Here is a 21663-nt window from a genome sequence, read left to right as displayed (position 1 = left end):
TATTTTCTAAAGAGCATGCTTGATCCTTGGAACACACATTTAGTTGAGGTTGGCCTTACAGGCTAGCCTGTAAGCTAAACAGATATACGGGCAGCTGAGCCAGTGGTGATTAATACATGTTTAAGAATTTTGCAAGGCAGTTTCTTGAAATCAGCCAGGTTAGGATATTTACACCATAGAAATCTGTTAATATTACAGGTCAGGTTTGGTTTTGTTGTTGCTATTTGTTTTGTTTTGTTTTTCCATAGGGGAGGGGTGAAAATGTGACCACTGAGTTAGGGAGCCTCTATTTCTGTTAAGGAAGTGATAAGATCATATGCTGAGAATGGAGGTTAATGGGGTGAGGTAAGTGACTTGAAGACTGTAGAAATTTTTGGAATCGCTCTTGAGAAAAATAGAGAAGAGATTGAGACCAAGAGAGACTATTAGATGCAGCTGATAGATGTACATAGATAATAGTCTGAAAGAAACACTGAAATCATAAATTGCCTTGCAAAGGTGGTAAAATTGTGAATTTCACATGAAATTTACATGTTTTGGGTAATAAATAAAAATTATAAAGAAAGTGAGGGTTCGGATTAAGTGGCTTTCCCATTAAATTATGTAGAAAGGAACCATGTTAGATAAGTTTGCCTCTGTTTGCAGATGAATTCTCTTGTATCTCTTGCAAGGATGAATTTTGTTGTGTATAATTGTATCCTCTGATCTGTCAATTAAGCGTTTTTAAAAGTAACAATGATGCATTCCATTTGGATAATGTATTACATTTTACAAAGTGCTTTCACTGTACATTATCTCTTTTGATCTCATTTATTGTTGATCCCTGGCTGACATATTACTCACTGTATTTCAGTGAAGCTACTAGACCTTTTGTCATACACTTTGAAGGAAGAGTCATATAAATGCAAATTTAAGTTTATCTCTGATGACTTTGAGATAAACAGACCAAGCCTGAAGGAAAATAATAAACTCAAAGGGTTGGAAATTCATGGCAAATTGCAGCTATCTCAGAAATAGTTTCATTAGAATAATCAGGTTCGATAAACAATAGGCAGTGGAAAGTGCTTGCAGCTCAGTGACAAAAATTAATTACAAATTTGTCTCTGTATCTCCAAACTACATAGATTTAAGTTGAATCATTTCCCTCAGATCAAAACATGTAAAAATGAAAGTAGAACTTTTAAAATGCCACATATCTGTTTCTAGAAAATAACAGATGAAAGATTTAAACATAAGCCTCTGTTAACCTGCTTTCCCCAGAATAGTGATTGCACAATTGATGGTTTGTCTGTTGTCTACAAATTAGAGTTTTCTACTCCAACTTCAAGAGCATTGGTGAAAGATTTCACAACTAATCATCACGCTTTCTTCATTAACTCTTTTAAAAAATTCAGGAGGCGGTAGTTAAGTACAGAAATTTGATTCCCTTAGATAAAAAAAATTTCATGATATTCTGCCTTTGAATTTGGTAGTGATTGCTTGAATGAGCATTACTATGAGGGTGGTCATATGCTGGCTCTTCCTGAATTTAGAAAAATAATCCAAAATATATTTAACTCGCAAGGACTTTAACACTTTTTTCTATAGCCTTTGGGAGCACTAAGAGCCCAAACAATAATAGGTACTTAGAAATTTGGGGGAGAGTTACATTTTATGGTCCTTCTCACTTGTCGAACATTCATTCTTAGGACGGCTGTCACATACCAAACTTTTGGGGCACTTTGAACTTTGCAGTAGTTTTTTCAAGGCACCACTGCCCTTTCTTTCTATTTAATGAATATTTCAGTACTTGAAGTAAAATATGCCTATTGGGTAGCTGGAACTATTCAATGTAGTCCTAAACTAGTTTTACTGTGTAAGAATTATGCACTGCACAGTTAAACCATTGTTGATAAATTACAAACATGCTTAATTGTTTAAGGATATGCAGTTTACAAATGTGTAGCTTTTTCGTGGCCTATTTTAACAGATGACTAGGGCATTTAGAATGTCTTTTCAAATTACCTTAAACGTCATGCATTCATTTTTAGTATATTTTTAATGTGGTTTAAGTACTCAAAGGTTTGTTCTGTTTTATTTTTTTAAGGTAGAGATAGGGAATCTGTTCTTTGTACCATTTGAATATTCATCCCTTTAACTTCCTCTAATTATACCTTCGTTATTATGAATATACCTTTTCCACTTTAGGAAACAAGTGTCATACTTTCAAATAAATCAAGATTTTTCACTGAATTACTGCTGTTGAAAATGAATTTATTATAAGGAAAGCTAACAGCTGACCTTTTCCTCTTTCTCTTAGCTTCTGTGCTTAAATTGGGCTTGACGTTCAAAGACTTAGATTCAAAGAACATTAGTGAGACTGTCCTTTGTGGCAGAAATCATGCAGATAAATTATTTAATCTCTGAACATCTTACCAGGTATCAATAACCCTATTTCAGAAATATATTTTAAAAAATCGTGAGTTGGTAATAGAGTCATGTAGACGAAGACTGGAACAGTCGCTAGCTATGAACGTGAGTTTTGTTTTTTATTCTTTTCTCTACGTGACCTCTGTTTGGCCCCCCAAAATATTCGACATCAGCAGCGGCAGCTCCAGCAGCGCTGGTCCATGGGGTTTTGCTTTCTCATTTCAAACTCACTAAGGAACCATGGGAGTTGGAATCATGGTTCACAGCTGACTTGTGTAATATTGTGCAACCCAGAGGCTGCACAGAGCATTGAGAATATCTCCCGGTAGTGGGAGAAGGTGAGGGATCCAAGAATGCACTTTTGGAAATCCTTCATTGCCAAAAGGATCAGTGTTATAAACAAAAAAACCAGAAAGTTGAGACCAATCATAAAAATAATTAATTAAAATAAAAAATTTAAAAATCCTGGAAATCAAAGAGAGTTTGGAGTAGGAAGAATTTAGCCTATGGAAAACTATGGCCATATCACAAAATGAGAGTTCAAGCCTGCAATCCATCATATATTTAGTTGTCATCTAGCACACTGGTTTCCAAATCCTTTTTAAACAGCAGAATTACTTTAAATCCAAGTAAAATCTCACCCTGTATTTCATTATACAACAGAGTGGTGGTATTATTTTACAAGAAGAATTAAAGCACTTAATTATGATAAATTCCATCATTAAAAATAAGTACTTGAACACAAGTATTCAGAATACTGAATTTGGGGAGACATTTGCCATATATATCCTATTTCTCAATTTTGTTTTGCATGTGGCATATACCACATTTGACTGTGTGCATTCTTTTTGCTCTTTGAAAATTCAAACCACGTATTTGCGTAATCCCTCATTTAATCCAATAATACACCTGAAAAAACTGGGAATCATGGAAGTGCATTTACTTGGCATTAACACAAAGGTGAGTTCTGAATCTCAGCCTAGATATTTTGTCCAGCAGCATTTATATTGCCTGATGTTCCATGAAGAAGGTACCCTGACTCCTCAGAAAGAAAGCATTTATTCATTCTCCTAGTTCTTCTTTCTTTAACTCTCTCAGGCCATCAGAAAGTCACTTTATGTGCATTTACATCACCATTGATTTTCCCATTACAGGAGCAGCAGAAAAGAGTTCGAAGCACGGTGCCGAAGACAAGACTCAGACCATCATTACAGCTATGAAAGAAAGAATGAAGATTAGGGAGAAAAACAGGCCAGAGGTGTTTGAAGTAATTCAGGAGATGTTTCAGATTTCTAAAGAAGATTTTGTGCGGTACACAAAAGCGGCCAAGCAGAGTGTCCTAGATGGGACATCTAAGTGGTCAGCAAAAATAACCATTACAGGTAAAAATAGTTGTCTTTAAATTTTTTATTCCACCTTGAGATTTTTATATGTCTTAGAAATCACTGCTAATAATAATTACAGGTATAATAAGTAGAATTTTTCAATCTTCTCAATATTGATAAGAAATGTAGTTGGTACTTGAAATTTCTAAAATATATACTAGATAATTGAAGTAATTGCAGCTTGTTCTAATCAAAAGCTCCTCTAGAGGAAGAAGTTTCTCTTTTACAATGTGCTCATCAATATCCTGCAATTTACAAGACATTAGCTTTGTAGCTGCCTGCCACTGATAAATTACAAGAGTAGCCAAAAATCTCTTTAGTCAGTTTCTCTTAATGAGAAAACACACATCATTTTACTTAATCCCTGATCAATACTCCTCAAACATTTGATCCTTGAGTCAAGGCAATTTGAGCTTAGTGATTTCTAAAAATACGAACTTCTGAAGTTGCCTATAACAACAGCAAGTGTGTATCTGTTGCATTAATGTTTCCCAAGCCTCTTAACTTACTCATATGGTACTTACAAGATAAAATAAAGATGCTTTTATTTATTTATTTACTAGGTCGAGTTGTTCAATAGTGACAGCAAACTCGCAAATAGAAATACATTTTAAATCACAGGACTTTGAATTACATTGGATAATTTTGACATACTGTACGTGCATCTTTATTTTTCTGTACATGTATATAGTAATGTGTACATATGTATATAGCTGTTGTGTATATGAAAGTGTATGTGTATAGCTGTTAGTACAGGCAAAAGCAGATATTTATTCTAGGAAGCTTTTAACATTCAGTGTTTTCATTCTTTCACTAAATATTTTTAAGTCCTAATGTTCATGACAATAACAGCGATGGGAATGCATGCCCAAACCCAGAGTGCAAAGTGTTAGAAAATCTGCCCTCCATTATCACTTTTTTGTTTGTTTGAGAAATTTTATATTAAAATGTCTGTTTTGGTTAATTTCAGTGGTTTCAGCACAAGGCTTGCAGGCAAAAGACAAAACAGGGTCAAGTGACCCGTATGTTACTGTTCAAGTGGGAAAGAACAAAAGAAGAACTAAAACCATTTTTGGAAACTTGAATCCAGTATGGGATGAGAAGTTTTATTTGTAAGTGTATCATATGAAATATTACAAGTATCTATATGTTTGGGAATAAATTTAAGACAGGCATGCAAAATATAGAAACAATAATTATCTCATATTTAATACTATCTAAGCAGAAATTATGAAAAGTGAAATTAATGTTATGAAGTCACTCAATACTCATTTATTCTTTATCTTTGGAAACAAGTGAATAAAAGGAATATTTCAAACAAAAGGTGACATGGTTGGGGTGACTGTACAGGAGAAAAAAGATTAAAATGTGTTCTATCACTTGGGTTGACCCAACAGAACTTGCAATTTCCTGGCTTGATTCAGCAATATCCTGACATCCAAAGATTTAGGACTAAGGACCGTAGAAAGGTTTTGGGCATCACCTGGCCCATCACACCTACACCATGATGAAGTGGTTGATGATAACTTTTACAACCTCTCATTTATAGAGGTCATTTATTTTTAAGCCTCTCGTATTTGGTACCAAACAGTAAGAAATTATTTTTCTGGCGTAGGTTCTTTTCTTTCTAGAGACATAAGATGACTTTCCAGTTAGCATTTGATCGAAATGAAAATTCCTAACCCTGAGTCCTTTCTTTTTCTACCCTCCTTTCTATACTGATGGTGTAAACAAGGATCTTGTTAAGGTACCAAGTGAGCAAACCCAACACATACAGCTTGTTTGGAAATGTAGGCAATAGTGAGTAAGAAATACAGAGCTTTTGTATATATGGGCTGACGAAGGGAGTGTTCAGAAATAGGTTTGGCCATAGAATGAGTTTGGATAATTCCTCCCTTTACACTGGTGGAAGAAACTATTTTAACATCCTTTGTTTTTTAACAGAAGACAAGAAATCAACTGATAGTCATAAATTCCAATCTCTAAAGCAGTCAAATAAATGAATCAAGCAGGATAAGGGCAACAGAAAAGGACAGGACTGTGGCAAACTTAGAACAGGTGACTTGGAAGAATACAGCTTCCATGGCCACATAATCATGCAGATGCAATTCAGCTAGAGCTCCCAGTTTCTCAGGAGAAGCTAGAAGTTTGAGCATTTAAAATCACGTTTATTGAAGTAAAATTGACAAAATGTAAGTCTACGTATTTAAAGTGTACTACTTGTTAAGTTTTGACCTGCATATACCTCCATGAAGCCATCACCACTGACAATATAATGAACATATCCCTAACCCCATATTCATGAGCCAGAGAAACTGTCTCTCTTACTTCCCTCCAAGACAAGGCAATCAGTGATCTCCTTTATGATGCTATAGAATACTTTTCATTTTGCATTTTATAGATTTTTATATAAATAGAGCATGCACTATGCATTTTTCTTTTATGTGGTTTGACTGACTCAGTGTAATTATTTTGAAATCCACCCATGTTGTAGGATTCAGCAATAGATCATTTCTTTTTATTGCTGCGTAGCATTTCATTGTAATAAAATATCAAAGTTTGTTTATGCATTCACCTTTTGAGGGACATTTGGTTTGTTTCTCATTTATAGCTATTAAAAATAAAGCTGTTTGGAAACTTGTAAACATATGTCCGTACAAATATTTATACACATTTCTCTTGAATAAATACCTAAGGGTAGAATAGCTGGAACATCTATTATGAATAGATTTAATTTTTAAGATAATTTTTCCAAGTGGCTTTACCATTTTAAATTTCCATCACCAATGTGTGGGAGTTCCAGGTCATTACACCCTTCTAGCACTTCGTTGGGTTAGTCTTTTAGATTTTTGGAACTCTTACGTATGTGTAGTGTAGTGTTATAGTGGTTTTATTTTGCGTTTCTCTGATGACTAATGGTTTCAAGCATCTTCCATGTGCTATTCATGTATCTTTTTTAGTTTAGTGTTTATTTTGCCCATTTTTACTGTTTTTGTATTTGTATAAGCTTTTTAGAGTTTTATATTTTACATGTAGGTCCATCATTGCATTTTTTGAGGTAATTTTTCTAATGTGGTAGAAGTTACAGACCTAAGTTTATTATTTTGCATAGGGTATCCAGTAGTTACGGCATCATTTCTTGAAAGCACTATCCTTTCTTTACTAAATTTGCTTTTGCATCTTTAATAAAAATCAGCTATCCATATATCGTGTTGATCTATTTCTAGATTTTTCTGTTCCATTTAGCTATTTATCCATATGTAGGCCAATACCACACAGTCTAGATTACTGCAGTTTTACTTTATAATCAGTCTTAAAATCAGTGTTAGTCCTCCAACTTTTAATTTTTTTCAGTTATTTTATCTATTTTAGAACTTTTGAATTATTTCCAAATGCATTTTAGAATCTGCTATCATTTTTCACACAAAAAGAAACCTGGTACAATTTTGATTGTCTTATTGCTCTGGCTGAGGTTTCCAATATGGTACCAAGTGGAAGTGACAAAAGCACATATCCTGGCCTTATTCTCAGTCTCAGATGGAACACATTGCTTTCTTGATTAACTATGGTATTAGCTGTAGGCCTTTTGTAGATGTCATTTATCCAGTTGAGACAGTCATCGTCTATTTCCAGTATGTGGAGAGTTTTGGTCAGAAACAGATGTAGTTTGTCTAATGCTTTTACTGCGTTTTTGAAATGCTCATATGATTCTGAATGCCATTTAAAAACAATTGCTTGGAAGATATTTTTCCATCATCTTTGTGTTCACATACTTTCCTTGTTTTCAGTGAGAAATCCATTCTTTCTCTCATCTTTGTTCCTCTGTGCATGTCTTTTTCCTCCCTAGTTGCTATAAAGACAATGTTTTCTTTACTTGATTGCACAATATGATTGCGTTGTACCATGGTGTGGTTTTCTTTGTGTTTCTGGTGCATGGGGTTTGTTGAATCAATTGGGACTGTGAATCTGCAATTTTCTTCAAATTTGGAAACATTTTGGCTATTTCTCTATCTTTCTCTACTTTTTAGAGATTCCCCTTATACATATATTAGGCCTTTTGAAGTTGTCCCACAACCCACTGATGGAATGTTTATTAATCTTTTCTCTTTCTCTCTCTTTTATCTTCTGTGTTTTACTTTGGATTATTTCTCTTGCTGTGTGTTTAAATTCACTCACCTTTTCTTTGGTCATGTCTAATCTGTTATTAATCCATTCTGCTGTATTTTTCATTTCAGATATTTCAGTTTCCATCTCAGGAAGTTCAAGTTGGGTCTTTGTATCTTCCACGTCTCTACTCAATTTTTTTAAATTAAGACTTTATTTTCTTAGAGAAGTTTTAAGTTCACAGAGAAATTGAGGGGAGGGTATAGTGATTTCCCATGTACCTTCTACCCCCCACATATCTATAGCCTCCCCTTATTACTAACACTCCTCCATCCACCAAAATGGTGTGTGTGTGTGTGTGTGTGTGTGTGTGTGTGTGTGTGTATTTTTTTTTTCCACAATTGATAAACCTATGCTGACACAACATTATCACCCAAAGACCATGTTTACATTATGGTTCACTGCTGGTGGTTTATATTCTGTGGGTTTGGACAAATATATAATGATGTGTGTCCATCTTTATGGTATCATACAGAGTACTTTGCCTTTAAAAGATCCTGTGTTCTGCCTGTTCGTCCTCCCCCCCCACCCCGAATCCCTGACAACCACTGATCTTTTTACTGTCTGCATAGTTTTGTTTTTTGAAGAATGTCATACAGTTGGAATCATACAGTGTGTGACCTTTTTGTGTTGGCTTTCTTTGCTTAGTAATATGCATTTGAGTTTATTCCATGTCTTTTACGTGGCTTAAGAGTTCATTTCTTTTTAGCACTGAATATTCCGTTGTCTAGATGCATCACAGTTTGTTTACCCATTGACCTACCAAAGAACATCTTGGTTGCTTCCAAGTTTTGGCAATTAAGAATAAAGCTGCTATAAACATCCATATGCAAGTTTTTGTGTGAACATAAGTTATCAATTTCTTTGGGTAAATGCCAAGAAGCATAATTGCTGAATTGTATGGTAAGAGTATATTTCGTTTTGTAAGAAATGTCAAACTGTCTTTTAAAGTGGCTGTGCCAGTTTGCATTCCCACCAGCAATGAATGGGAGCTCCTGTTGTGCTGGATCCTCTTGAGCATTTGGTGGTGTCTGTGTTCCAGCTTTTGGCCATTCTAATAGGGGTATGGTGGTAGATTGTTGTTTTAATTGGCATTTTCCTGATGACATTTTCCTGATTCCTTTTCAAATGCTTACTGGCCATCTGTATATCTTTGGTGAGGTTTTTAAGAAGAATTTTTTAAGTTTTTTATTATTGAGTTTTAGAAGTCTTTTGAATGTTTTGGATAATAGTCCTTTATCACATGTGCCTTTTGAAAATATTTTCTCCCCGTCTGTGACTTGTCGTCTTATTCCCTTGACACTGTCTTTGTCTACCTCACTTTTTGAACACATGCAAAACTTATAACTCTTTTGATGTCCTTGGCTGCCAATCCTAACATCTGTGTCAGTTTTGACTGATCAGTTGTTCTCTTCATCATGTGTCACATTTTTCTGCTGCTTCACGTGCCTGGTAATTGTATACTGGATGCCAGACATTGCAAATAATACCTCGCTGGTTGATGTGTATTATTGACATCCTATAAATATTACTGAACTTTGCTCTGAAACTTAGGTAAGTTACATGGAAGCAGTTTGGTTTTTTGGGTATTGCTTTTAGAATTTGTTAAGTGGAAATGAAGTAGTGCTCAGCTTTGGGCTAATTATTCCTCAATCCTGCAGCAAGACTCTGCTGTGTACTCTGCCTACCGACTCATGAATGATACATTTTTTCAAGTCTTCCAGGTAGAAACCAGCACTATTTCTTGTCTCGGTGAGTGCTGTGCACTTTAGACCTAATCCTTTTGATGCATCTTAACCGGCCTTGGGTAGCTTCAGTGTGTGCCCTTATCATGACTCACCTGATCGCTCGAGAGGGACCCTTGGCAGGTTGTCAAAATTTTCCTTCTGTTCGTGTCTCTTCTTTTTGACATTATGCCTGTGGCCTTTAGCTGCCTTGGTCTTCCCAGATTTTTGGGTCTGTCTTTTCACCTCAACGAGTCTGGTAGACTCCACCTGAGTTCCCTTTCCTTGTACAGCCACCTAAAAACTATGTCAAGGCAGTTAGCTGACGTAATCATAAGGCTCATCTTGTTTGTTTTCTGTTTCCTTGGGATCACGGTCCTTCCTTGACAGATCTCCTGTATATTGAAACCATCTACTTTGCTCAGTTTTTATTTTTCACGTGGGAGGGTATTTCCAGTCCGTTATTTCTTCTTGACTACTATTAGAAAGTCTGAAAATCTCAATTTGATTTGTAAGCAAGATGAAATAAAACAGTGTGAGAACCAACACAAGGCATGTCAAACCACATCTTAATTCTAGAGCTGTTTGATCCATAGGTTGCCAGTTATGTGTATGAAATAAACCCTCCATCCAAAGGACCACAGTAGTGGAAATACTTATTCTAATATTTTAATCCTACAAAGGGTTCCCTTGAGAAATCAGCTGAATAATGATAAGTGCACTCATGTGAGGAAATACCCAAGAACAAGGTAAGGGCCACCAAAAGATTTAGGTATGACTATGCCTGGTGCTCATCTAGGTCAGGAATAGTGTTTGTTCCCACCAAACAAAATAGAATTCCTCATAATTGATGGGACAAGTACACAAAAGACTATACTGGAATGGTTGGTTAATTTGGGGGCAGTTTTCCTATAATTTACCATATGCCCCTCTTTTCCTTTTGAGAGGAGGCATTATCTACAATGGCAATAATAATATAGCTATTTTTTAAGCAGCACTGCTTTCAAGGAAGAAGAAATTCAAATTCAAACCCATTGCACCCTGCTGTTCATGTAATATATATATATAATTTGCATAATTTTTTCACAATTTTCTTTTTAGTTTACTGACAAAATATGTGTGAGTGTTAAGTTACACTCACACATATCTTCTATTTGTCCCCTCTAGAATACCAAAAACAAATGCCTAAATTTTCCACAGTAGCTCTTTTTGTTGCCAGTTTCTAGAACTCCAGGATTCCATTCTTAATATTAAGGTTTTACATCACTGGTTCCAGAAATACTATTTTGGATCTACCTGTGCATGCTTTCATTTTACCAAGAAATGGCATGGGAATTGCAAATTTATCTTCTTTTGTAAGGGTTTTTTTTTTTTTTTTTTTTCAGGAGTAAATGAGTTCATAGTGAATTTATGTGCAGAGTTTGAAAAATGCATACATGTCATAGATGAGCTCATCCATGCCTCCTACTACCTTGACAGTTCTGTCCTGGGAGCTGGAGTGTAAAATGGTATCCTGACATTCTGAAAATAAGATAGCTTATTAATAGTATGACTATAGTTTGCATTTTGGGGAATTAAATTCTGAGCTTTAGTTTTCCCCAATATGAAAAACTGGGATAACGATGCATACTTCACTGGATTGTTATATTGAGATAATGTATACAGATTTCATGGCAGTTGGTAAGCATTCAAAATGGCAGTATTATCATCATTAATTATTATCGTTATTAGCATTAGTAACATGAAGACATTCTTTGTGGTAAGATTCAGGACTTCACAGCAAACATGGCAGTAATGTTTGCTTGTAGGAAAAAAAAAGTTCTAATCCGAATAGTGAGGCCAAGAAAAGACTAATGAACAAGGTGCCGTAAAAGGAAAGTATTACCAAAATAAGAATTGTAAAACCAAAATTGTCACAGGATCCAAGAGATTCTTTTATTTGACTCCCTCATTTGACTGGTAAAACACACGAATCTCAGGTAGATTATAGTAGAGCTAAGACTGCAAAGCAGTCCCCCATTCTGAAGCCACAGAGAAGCTGCAAATAAAAATAAAGAAGGGTGTTTTTTCCAACACTTAAACGATTGTCTTAGGAAAAGTGCATTGACCTGAACAAAACAGACAGCCCCAAAGCTGGTAAAATGAAAATGCAAATGAAGAAATTTTTGAAAGCTTAATAATCCCCCCATTAAAGGCAACTTGATACCCTCCAGAGATTAATGCTAAGTCATTTCACTTTTAATTTTGCCTCTCTCACCATGAATTGAAAAAAGTTTGAAATTTTCATCTTCAAAGGACCAAGATGTTGTGTGATTTTAAGGGTGAGGCACTCTGAAGAGTGCCGAGAACAGAGGCATGGCCATTTGCTCTCTGACAGAAATATGGGTTAGGAGGGGTTGTAAACATACATCATTTTTAAAGCATCATATGGGTATGCATTAAAGTATATGAAAGAACTTTGAAATGATAAAGTATTACATAAATCTAAGGTGCTTGTTATCTTTGTTCTTTAATCCTAGTAAGTTGTATATTTGATCATTTCATAATTATGACATTTGATTTTATTTTCCTATGCTATGGTTAATGAAATGTTTTATGCTTATCATAAATCATTGCCTCAGGAGGAAAAGGAGTAAGTTTCTTCCAGTGAGTTTTAGAGAGGAAATGGCAGTATAGTCTGTCTATTTGAATAAGAAATTTTGGAATTACAAGGCTTACATTTTTGTTACGTAGATACCGTTCTTTCTAGAAGACTCTATAGTTGATGGTGCTTTGTTTCTGGTAACTTATGAAATAAAACTTCATGCTGATTCCCTCCTAGAGGGAAGCTAGCAGGCATGTGTTATTTTTTAATTTTAATATTTTATTTTTTTAAGTTTTTACTTAAATTCCAGTTAATGTACAGTATATTAGTTTCAGGAGTACAGTATAGTGATTCAGCACTTCCGTAGCACACCTAGTGCTCATCCCTCCGGTAACCATCAGATTGTTCTCTAGTTAAGAGTCTGTTTCTTGGATTGCCTCTCTCTCTCTCCTTTTTCCCTTTGTTCATTTGTTTCTTAAATTCCACCAATGAGTGAGATCATGTGCTATTTGTCTTTCTCTGAGTGACTTATTTTGCCTAGTGTAGTACTCTCTAGCTCCATCCATGTCATTGTAAATGGCATGATTTCATTCTTTTTTATGATGATTAATATTCCAGTATATGTGTGTGTGGGTGTGGGTGTATACATCTTCTTTATCCATTCACCAGTTGATGGACACTTGGGCTGTTTCCATAATTTGGAGATTGTAGATAATGCTGCTATAAACATTGGGGTACATGTACCCCTTTGAATTAGTGTTTCTGTATTCTTTTGGTAAAAACCTAGTAGTGCAATTGCTGGAACATAGATTAATTCTATTTTTAACTTTCTGAGGAAACTCCATACTATTTTCCAGAGTGGCTTCACCACTTTGCATTCCCACCAACAGTGCAAGACGGTTTCCCTTTGTCAGTTATATTTTTAATTTGTATTAAAGAATTATTTTAATAACAAAGTCTAGTCAACACAATCCCTGTGGTAGGACTACAAACATAGCCTCATTTATTTATGGTGGTATCGAGAGGCAGAGTAGTGGTGTTTGAACACCTTACTTATGTAGTGACTGGACAATCACCTCCACTTGCTTTGGCTATCAATTCTACCCACATTTCCTTTGTGCCCATTTTATGCAAATCACTGTACTTACAAGGTCCATGGAAAGTACTGACTTGAAGAGTGACTTCACGTTATACCAAAAAGCTGTTTGGCCTACTCGTTTATAAACTTGAGTTCCAGAAATTTTCTGGATTAACATGCTTCTTGACCTCCAGAAAACCCTTTAGCCCCTGTGAATCTGTCTCACAGTGGGCAGTGTGGAAAAAAAAAATTACTCCCCACCTTGACACAATAAAATTTTTGTTAAGAGAAAATGAACATACAAACTCTTAACATGTAAGCATCAGAAGCTCGTAAAGCTGTTGTTTATAGAAGCATAATTGCCTTGGCCTTTTGGAAGAATGTCAGCCGTGTTTAATTCACAGCTAACAAAATGCGTGGTACACACAGTGCCTCAGGCCCATGGCTCTCCACCATGCCATGTGCCGCTCAGCGGAGGACTGAGCAGGAATTAAGCATAAACTAAGCTCTATAGGAGATAGCTTATTTAAATACCGCAATTAAATACAAATAGCTCCATAGCACAGCAGATTAATATTTTAAAATGACAGCCTGAATGTAATCAGTGATTTGATTTATTGCCTAGATTACTAGCACAGGCCTTTTCTGGGCTACATGGGAAGGGAGTATTTCCTCAGTTGTCTGAGCTAGCTTACAACAATGGTATTAGCATCAGGAAGTCATTTGTCAAGAAGATTGTTCCACAATTGTCTAAAGCAAGGAGTTTAGTCACACTTTATGGGATTAGAAATTTGTTTACTAATCATTGTCTGCATTGTGAATATGCCTGGCAATGAGGAGATATAATAACCTATTGGTAAATGAGAATGAGCCATTACCCATCCCCACACAACAGAGCCAATAGAATACATTTACTTTATCACTGCTTCAGTCCAGAAACAAAGGGTTTTGTAATAAGGAGAGGAAGCGTATGTGGAAAGAGATCTGGGCTGAATTCGCTAAGCATAGGGTCCTCAAAGAGAACTGATTGCCAGTCAACAAACCCTGTAATTTCAGATCAGGACAGATCCTTAGAGATGGCATTGTGATATTCCATAGACCAAAATACAGAAGGCCTTGGACTTAGTTTCAAACTGAGGATTAAATAGAATTCAAACAAAATCCCCCAAATCTTGAGGGAGAAGTTGGATTACAAACAACAAACTCTTGGGGGCAGTGAGGACGTCCCTCTTGGTGGGAAGAAAAAGAACCGCCTGACACTTAAAGTGAACCATGGAAAAGGGATTTTTACATGGATACAGAAAACCCTTGCAGGAATCCAGGAAAAAGCAAATAAGAACTCCAAAATGGCAGAAATTATTATGCCCTTTGATTCCTATTTTTCTCTGACAGTTTGTTCATCTGTATCTGTTTTTCTCTATCTCTACTTCTTATTTCTCCTCTCCCTCTCTTTCTCCTATCACTCCAACCCTCCTGCCCTCCCTCCCACTGCTCTTTCTTCTTCCCTCTCTCCTCTGTACTCTGGTTTTATTCTTGGTCACTGCTCAGTAGCTGTTCATATCATCAGCTTCCATGTGGTTCATAATAGCCTCGGTCCTGTGACCATATGTCTCTGAACTCTAGCACTCAGGAAGGTTTCTTTGCATTTCTGCCAGGAAGGTTCTTTGCATTTTATCCAATTAGTACAGTTCATCTTTATTAAATACCAGGCTGTGGTAAGAACACCTTACATCCATCAGTTGTGCTTTGTGTGAGGAAGGGAGAGAAGGGAAATTCTGGTGGTCTGCTGTTGACTGATTTGGCCCTGTAGGTTGAAGAAATTGCCCCTGAGTAGAATATATCTAGTCAATCAGGCATTATAACCGCCTGAACCTGTCAAGGGTTTTCAAGACCCAAATATTACAATTCCAATCAACCTCTGTTTGGTTCATCTTCCCACCTCTTGCATGTACCCTGTGTGTAGACCAACCATTTTGAAGGCAGGAAAAGGAGAGCAACACGCTAGTCCTATATCTAGCCAAACTGGAAGTTTACAGATCTCCATTGAAAAACCCAGAAAAATCTAGTGTAAAATCTATTTTCTGGGCATTTATTTTTTTCAGTACCAGCTCTGACAATCTTTAGAGAAATAATTCATTCATGAGGCACTCTTCTAGGTGCTACAGACGCTGAGGTAAATATGAAAGATGATTGCTCCCATTTACAGAGGGTTTTTGTTTTGTTTTGTTTTGTTTTGTTTTGTTTTAATTATAGTAGAGATGGTGCTGAAGATTCTGTCATCAGCTGGGGAGGGAGAGCCAATCCCTGGAAGTTAGAGAATGGACAATTCTGGCTGGTATTGCCATCTTGGCTGGGCTTGACAACAGGATACTTAGTTATTTCTAAATAAAGGGTGTTTAAAGCATGATAATATTTGAAGGCTGAGCAAAAGAAGTTCTAAATAGGCAAGTGCCTTGCTAAAGAGATATAAATGTCTAGGAAGGAAAGTCTAAAACCCAAATCGTTGCAAATCTCGTAATTATAGGCACTGATGTTTGTGTAGCTATTTACAGTACTTGGATTCCTGTCACAAGTATTATACTTCATAGTGCTTTATGAAGCATTGTTGTCATTTACAGATGAGAAAGCTAAAGTTCAGGGAGGTCAATAGAATGTTCCTGAAGAATACATCCAACGAGTGAAGTAAAAGAAGCAGGACTCATTTTCTTCTATTACCACAGTAAAGACCTTTTCCACAGTGTTCCATTCACTCACTAATGCCATTTGTTCAAACCAGCCAACCAAAGAGACCATGGAAAAATCAGTATAAAACAACCCTGCATAAGAAAAAGGTTAAATGGAGGGCACCTGGGTGGCTCAGTCGTTAAGCCTCTGCCTTCGGCTCAGGGCGTGATCCCGGAGTCTTGGGATCAAGCCCCGCATCAGGCTCCCTGCTCAGTGGGAAGCCTGCTTCTCCCTCTCCCACTCCCCCCTGCTTGTGTTCCCTCTCTCGCTGTCTCTCTCTCTGTCGAATAAATAAAATCTTAAAAAAAAAAAAAAAAAAAGGAAAAGGTTAAATGGAGATTAGAAAGCTATTGAAAAAAAAAAACTGAAACTGAACTTTTAGAAATGAAACATATATTATGTAAAATGAAAAGCACACTGATTAGGAATGACAGCACATGAGATATTGCAGAAGAAAAGATTATTAAGGATACAATAATAGAAAAAATATGAAACACAGATAATTTTTTTAAAAAATAGAGCAATGAGATCACTTCACCCAAAACCATGTAATTGGAGTCTTCTAAGGACAAAAGGGAAGGATGGGGACAAAAGAATTTATAAACTATAGAGCATATAATAGCCAATTTTTTCAAGTTTGATCAAAACTAGAAACCCACAGACTCAAGAAGCTTAACCTCAAGCATAAGAAAATGGAAAAAATTTCTCCAAGGTACATCATCATCATGTTGTTCGAAACCAGGGAAGAAGAGAAAATCTTAAGCTTCCAGAGAAAAAAGACACACTACATACAGAGTAAGAAAAATAAAGATGGCAGCAGACTTTTCGTAAGAAATGATATTAGCAATAATACAGTAGGACAACATCTTTAAATTATTGAAACAACTGTCAAACTAAAATTCCATACTCTGGGAAAATACCTTTCAAACTCAAAGGCAACAAAATAAATTTTTTAACAAAATAATTTAAGGCAAAATAAAGACTTTTTCAGACATAAGCTGAAAGAATTCCTTTCCTTCCAACCTGTACTATGAGAAATGTTAACAAAAGTCCTTTAAGCAGTAGACAAGTGATAGATGAAAATGTAGAATTATATAAATACATAAAAAGGAATGTGAAGAACATTGGCAATACTAATTACATTAACAAATACAATAAACTATTATTTTGATCTAAGAGATTACTTAACATTAAACACAATAACAATTAGTTGTTATGTAATAATTAAAATGTAATAATGATTGCAGAAAGGTCTGCAGGACCCAACTGGAAATATGCTATTTTAAGGTTCTTATACTTTACATCAAACAATATGATATTGTTTGTAGATTATGATAATTTAAAGATGTGTACTATAAAAAGATGTGTACTATGAACTCTAACCACTAAAAAGACAGAACAAAATATTATAGCTAATACATCACCAAAATAAATTTTAATTATAAAAATATAATAAGGGAAAGGGAAGGTTAAATAAATTGAGAAATTAAAAAATAGCAAGAAGATAAAACCTAAACATGTCAGTGATCACATTCAATGTAAAAAGTCTAAGCACCAGGGTTAAGAGGCAGAGATTATCATATTGAACAAAAAAAAGAAAGTCCAACAATAGCCATCCTATAAGAAATACATGTTAACCATAGGAAGGCACAGGTAGGTCTATTATTTGTAGGTCTGCTACTTAAAACATTTCACCCAAAAACAACAGAGTACACGTTAATTTGAAGTGCACCAGAACATTTGCATGGATAGCTAAGTAACATATGAAAATATGCTCAATGTCATTAATCGTTCAGGGAGGTGAAACTACAATGAAACACCATTCCATAATTAGCAGAATGGTGAGTTCTTTGTCTCTTTTTTCTTCTCTGCATGTTTTTCTTGGACCATTCAACTATTATAATCACATCTGATTTACTTTGAGTTATATCTCCTTTTGTTATTTTAGTAGTAAATTTAGGATGTATAGTATACATCTTTAAATGATCACAGTCAACTTATCAGTGATACTGTACTTCACACAAAGTATAAAAACTTTAGTACATGTCCAGTTGTCTCCCTTAGACCTTCATGCTTTTGTTGCCAGCTGTTGGCAAGGAACTCTATGGCAGGTGGTGAGACTAGAAGGTGGTATAACCATTTGAGAAAACCGCTGGTTTCTTAAAAAGAAAACATGTGCTTGTATGAAGATTTATATACAAATATTTACAGCAGATTGCTTTGTAATAGATAAAAACTAAACACCCAAATGTTCATCAGTAGGTGATTAGATAGGCAAGTTGTGACATATGAAGAGTACTACTCAGTACTAGAAGGAAATCAACTGTTGGTGAACACGATAGGAATAGATCTCAAGCTAAGTGAAGCAATTAAAGTGTACAGTTTATTTCCACTTATATAAAATTATAGAAAAAGGAAACAAACTAATAATAAACTGATCATGTAAGACATCAGATCAGTGGTTGTCTGAGGAGTTGGAAAGGGAAAGGATAAGAGGAAGCGATTGCAAGAAGTCCAAGAAAATTTTTGGAGGTGATGGATATGTTAGTTATATTGATGGTGGTGGTGGTTACATGGATGAATACATGTGCTCAGACCTGGTAAATTACACATTTTAAATATATGCAGTTAATTGTGTGCCAGTTATACCTCAATTAACTAAGCAAAAAAGTCATTGGCAAAAATTAATTTAATTGCTCTATTAACAGTACTACATTAATGATGCATTTAGACTTTACAAATTCATGATACAGAATTGCTCTTCTAGGTTGATGGTGGTGGTGGTGATGACGACCACAGCAGGGATGATGCCCGTGATCACCGTCACTACCACCGTTGTGTTCTGGCACTTTGTCATTTACAGTGTTACGCACATCTAATAGCATTTAAATTCTAGAAGAAACTCAGTGTCATAGGCATTTGTATCTTCACATTTACAGCTGAAAAAGAGTCTCAAACTTTCCTGAAGTTACGATTGTACAGCCAGAACCCCAGCCTCTGCCACCTTCTCTAAGTACTTGAGTGTCTCACTAGAGGTTTCTGGAGGGGCCAATTAGTACATAGTACTGTTGTAAATTTTTCATAGCTTATTGATTTCTATATAATAAGTCATTACTCAAAAGAATGTGACATCTTAGGCACATCTACTTGCACTGATGGATTATTTTTCCCCCAGTAGTTACGCAGCATTTTATTTTATTTTATTTTATTTTAAAGATTTTATTTATTTATTCGACAGAGATAGAGACAGCCAGCGAGAGAGGGAACACAAGCAGGGGGAGTGGGAGAGGAAGAAGCAGGCTCCCAGCAGAGGAGCCTGATGTGGGGCTCGATCCCAGAACGCCCAGATCACGCCCTGAGCCGAAGGCAGACACTTAACGACTGAGCCATCCAGGCGCCCCTACACAGCATTTTAGATCACTTTTGTTTCAGGCCATGATGATTTTCATGTCTTTTATGGACATTCGTGTTGTCTTCCTGCCTAAGTTTTGAGCTTTTTGAGGGAGAGGACCTCCTAAAATAATGTTGGGTACAAAATAAGCCTTAATATATACTTACTAATCATTTTCAAGTGATAATTTCTAAAGTTAATTTCTTACCAATGGAAGTGTCTTTTATAAGCTTTCCATTTCTACTATTGCTTAACCCTGGTGCCTCCCGTCTTACTGTTCCTTCAGTGACATTTTCCCCCAAGAAGTTTCCGAGATCCTTCTTCTCTGTGTGTGCTTGAGCATCATTTCGTGAACTCGAACGTTTGCTTTTTCATTAGCATCTGCAGCTTCCGTTTTTCTGCCTGACGACATTCTCCAAAGGCCCTTAGTCTTCATGAGAGGCTTGTTTTTTCTTTCGGTTGTGTCTCCACCCAAAAAACTTTGCTGCTTTTGATTAGAATTAGACCTGAAGGGAAAAAAAAGGACAAAATGTTTTTTTGATTTGGTTAAAGCACTGAAATAAGCAGTGAAAGTAACCTCGTGAGCTTTTACTATGACTAGATTGTGTCATCCTTCTTTACTCTGTCCACACAGAACTAAGGATAAAATACAGGTCAGATCAATCAAATTTAGTAAATCTTGAAGATCTCCATGGCTTTCTCAACTTCACTGTTAAATTATTTGGTACTTAATATTTTTTTTAAGATTTATTTATTTATTTGAAAGAGACAAAGATAGTGACAGAGATAGCAAGAGAGAGAACAGACAGGGAGGAGAGGGAGAAGCAGGCTCCCTGCTGAGCAAGGAGCCCTGGGATCATAACCTGAGCCAAAGGCAGATGCTTAACGAACTGAGCCACCCAGGTGACCCTCTAATGGCATTTCTTGTACATGCCAAGTACAAACTAGGACACAGACAAAACCTGATTATGTAAAACTGGTTATTACTAGGCTGAGTCATATGAAATTGCTGATATTCAACTCTGCTGACCTACAGAAATGGCAATTTCGTATGATTCAATTTAAAGTAATATCTTCTATTAAAATTTTACCTGAATCATTAGTCTTAACTTTTTATCTGGCTGATAGTGGTTTTTTGTACTTTTTCTGTTAAATCATGTTTACAGTTGATCAAATTGGGTTGTTTTATATTTATTACTCAAACTTTTGGAAGTTTGAAAACAATCAGATGTTTGGCTAAATTTTTCTTCTAGCTGTTCATAATTACATAGATTCAACTTAAAGTTTCAAGACACTTGAGTTTTCATTTTAGTGATAAAGTTTAGCTAATGTAGATGCCAGAATATCACAGATGCTGTCAGTGTTTTGTTGTGTTTGTGCAGTGGCTTGTTTTTTGTGTGTTTTTCTTTTTGGATTCCATCTCTTGGCATTTTCTATATTATCCAGCTCAAAGGGGTTCCAGAGAGGACTAAAGTATAACCAATGTTACTGTGTATGAATTCTTAAACGAAGTAATTCCATTCCAAATAAATGATTGAAGCTTGGATTTAAATGGAAAAGCTAATTGGAATGTAAGGTTTCCTAGCATTTCTTTTCTTTAGCAATTCGTTGGTGATCACTGCAGAAGTCTTCCATAAGCTGTGCTGTGTTGCTGATGTGTGGAATGAGAAGGCTGTTAGCTGATAGCGTTTACCTTTATGATTGCTGCTCCTGCCAAGTGTGGTGTTCAGATAGTCTGGTCAGGCAGTCGTTACAACTGTAACTTGTTACTGACATTTCCAACATTGCTTTAAAGTTTCTTGGGAGAATAGCTGCTCTTTTTTTCCAGCAAAGAGTGAGGGGGAGAATCTAAGAGAAAGGCAAATTAGGTGCCATAGAAACTAATGGTGACTAATTCTGTTCTCTTCCCCAGAGATAAATTCTGGCTCTTCAGTTCAACTCTTTTTCTCTGGCCAGAAGTACTCAGAAGCTCTTGAAAGGTCTCTTTGATATGCAGGGGGGAGGGGAAGGAGAAGGTGGGGGTGGAAAAAGGTGCTTTTTATTAGTTTTTTCTTTCTTTCTTTTTTTCCCTCCTTTTCAGGTGGACTAGTATGGGAAGGGGATGTATTTCACAAATATTGTATATACACATTTCATTTAATGTATAATAAATATGCTCCCTAAAGTCAATATAATATGAGAAGGTAGGTTTCAGTTATCTGATT

The 21663-nt window shown here is 35.8% G+C and overlaps 1 protein-coding gene across 2 annotated transcripts in view; it reads left to right on the top strand.

Moving 5' to 3' along the window:
• The window catches only part of UNC13C (unc-13 homolog C), a 538361-nt gene that overhangs the window by 217891 nt on the left and 298807 nt on the right, over positions 1-21663 (top strand). For both annotated transcript variants that reach the window (XM_008705990.2, XM_040620622.1), the window contains 2 exons: positions 3564-3791; positions 4765-4906. In XM_008705990.2, the coding sequence (XP_008704212.2) occupies positions 3564-3791; positions 4765-4906 (370 nt within the window). The remainder of the gene's footprint in view (positions 1-3563; positions 3792-4764; positions 4907-21663) is intronic.

The sequence above is a fragment of the Ursus maritimus genome, unplaced genomic scaffold (genome assembly GCF_017311325.1).
Source record: "Ursus maritimus isolate PB19 unplaced genomic scaffold, ASM1731132v1 scaffold_35, whole genome shotgun sequence".
In the NCBI taxonomy this organism is placed as follows: domain Eukaryota; kingdom Metazoa; phylum Chordata; class Mammalia; order Carnivora; family Ursidae; genus Ursus; species Ursus maritimus.
The sequence above is the reverse complement of the archived record's forward strand: the minus strand, read 5'-3'. Positions and strand labels throughout refer to the sequence as shown.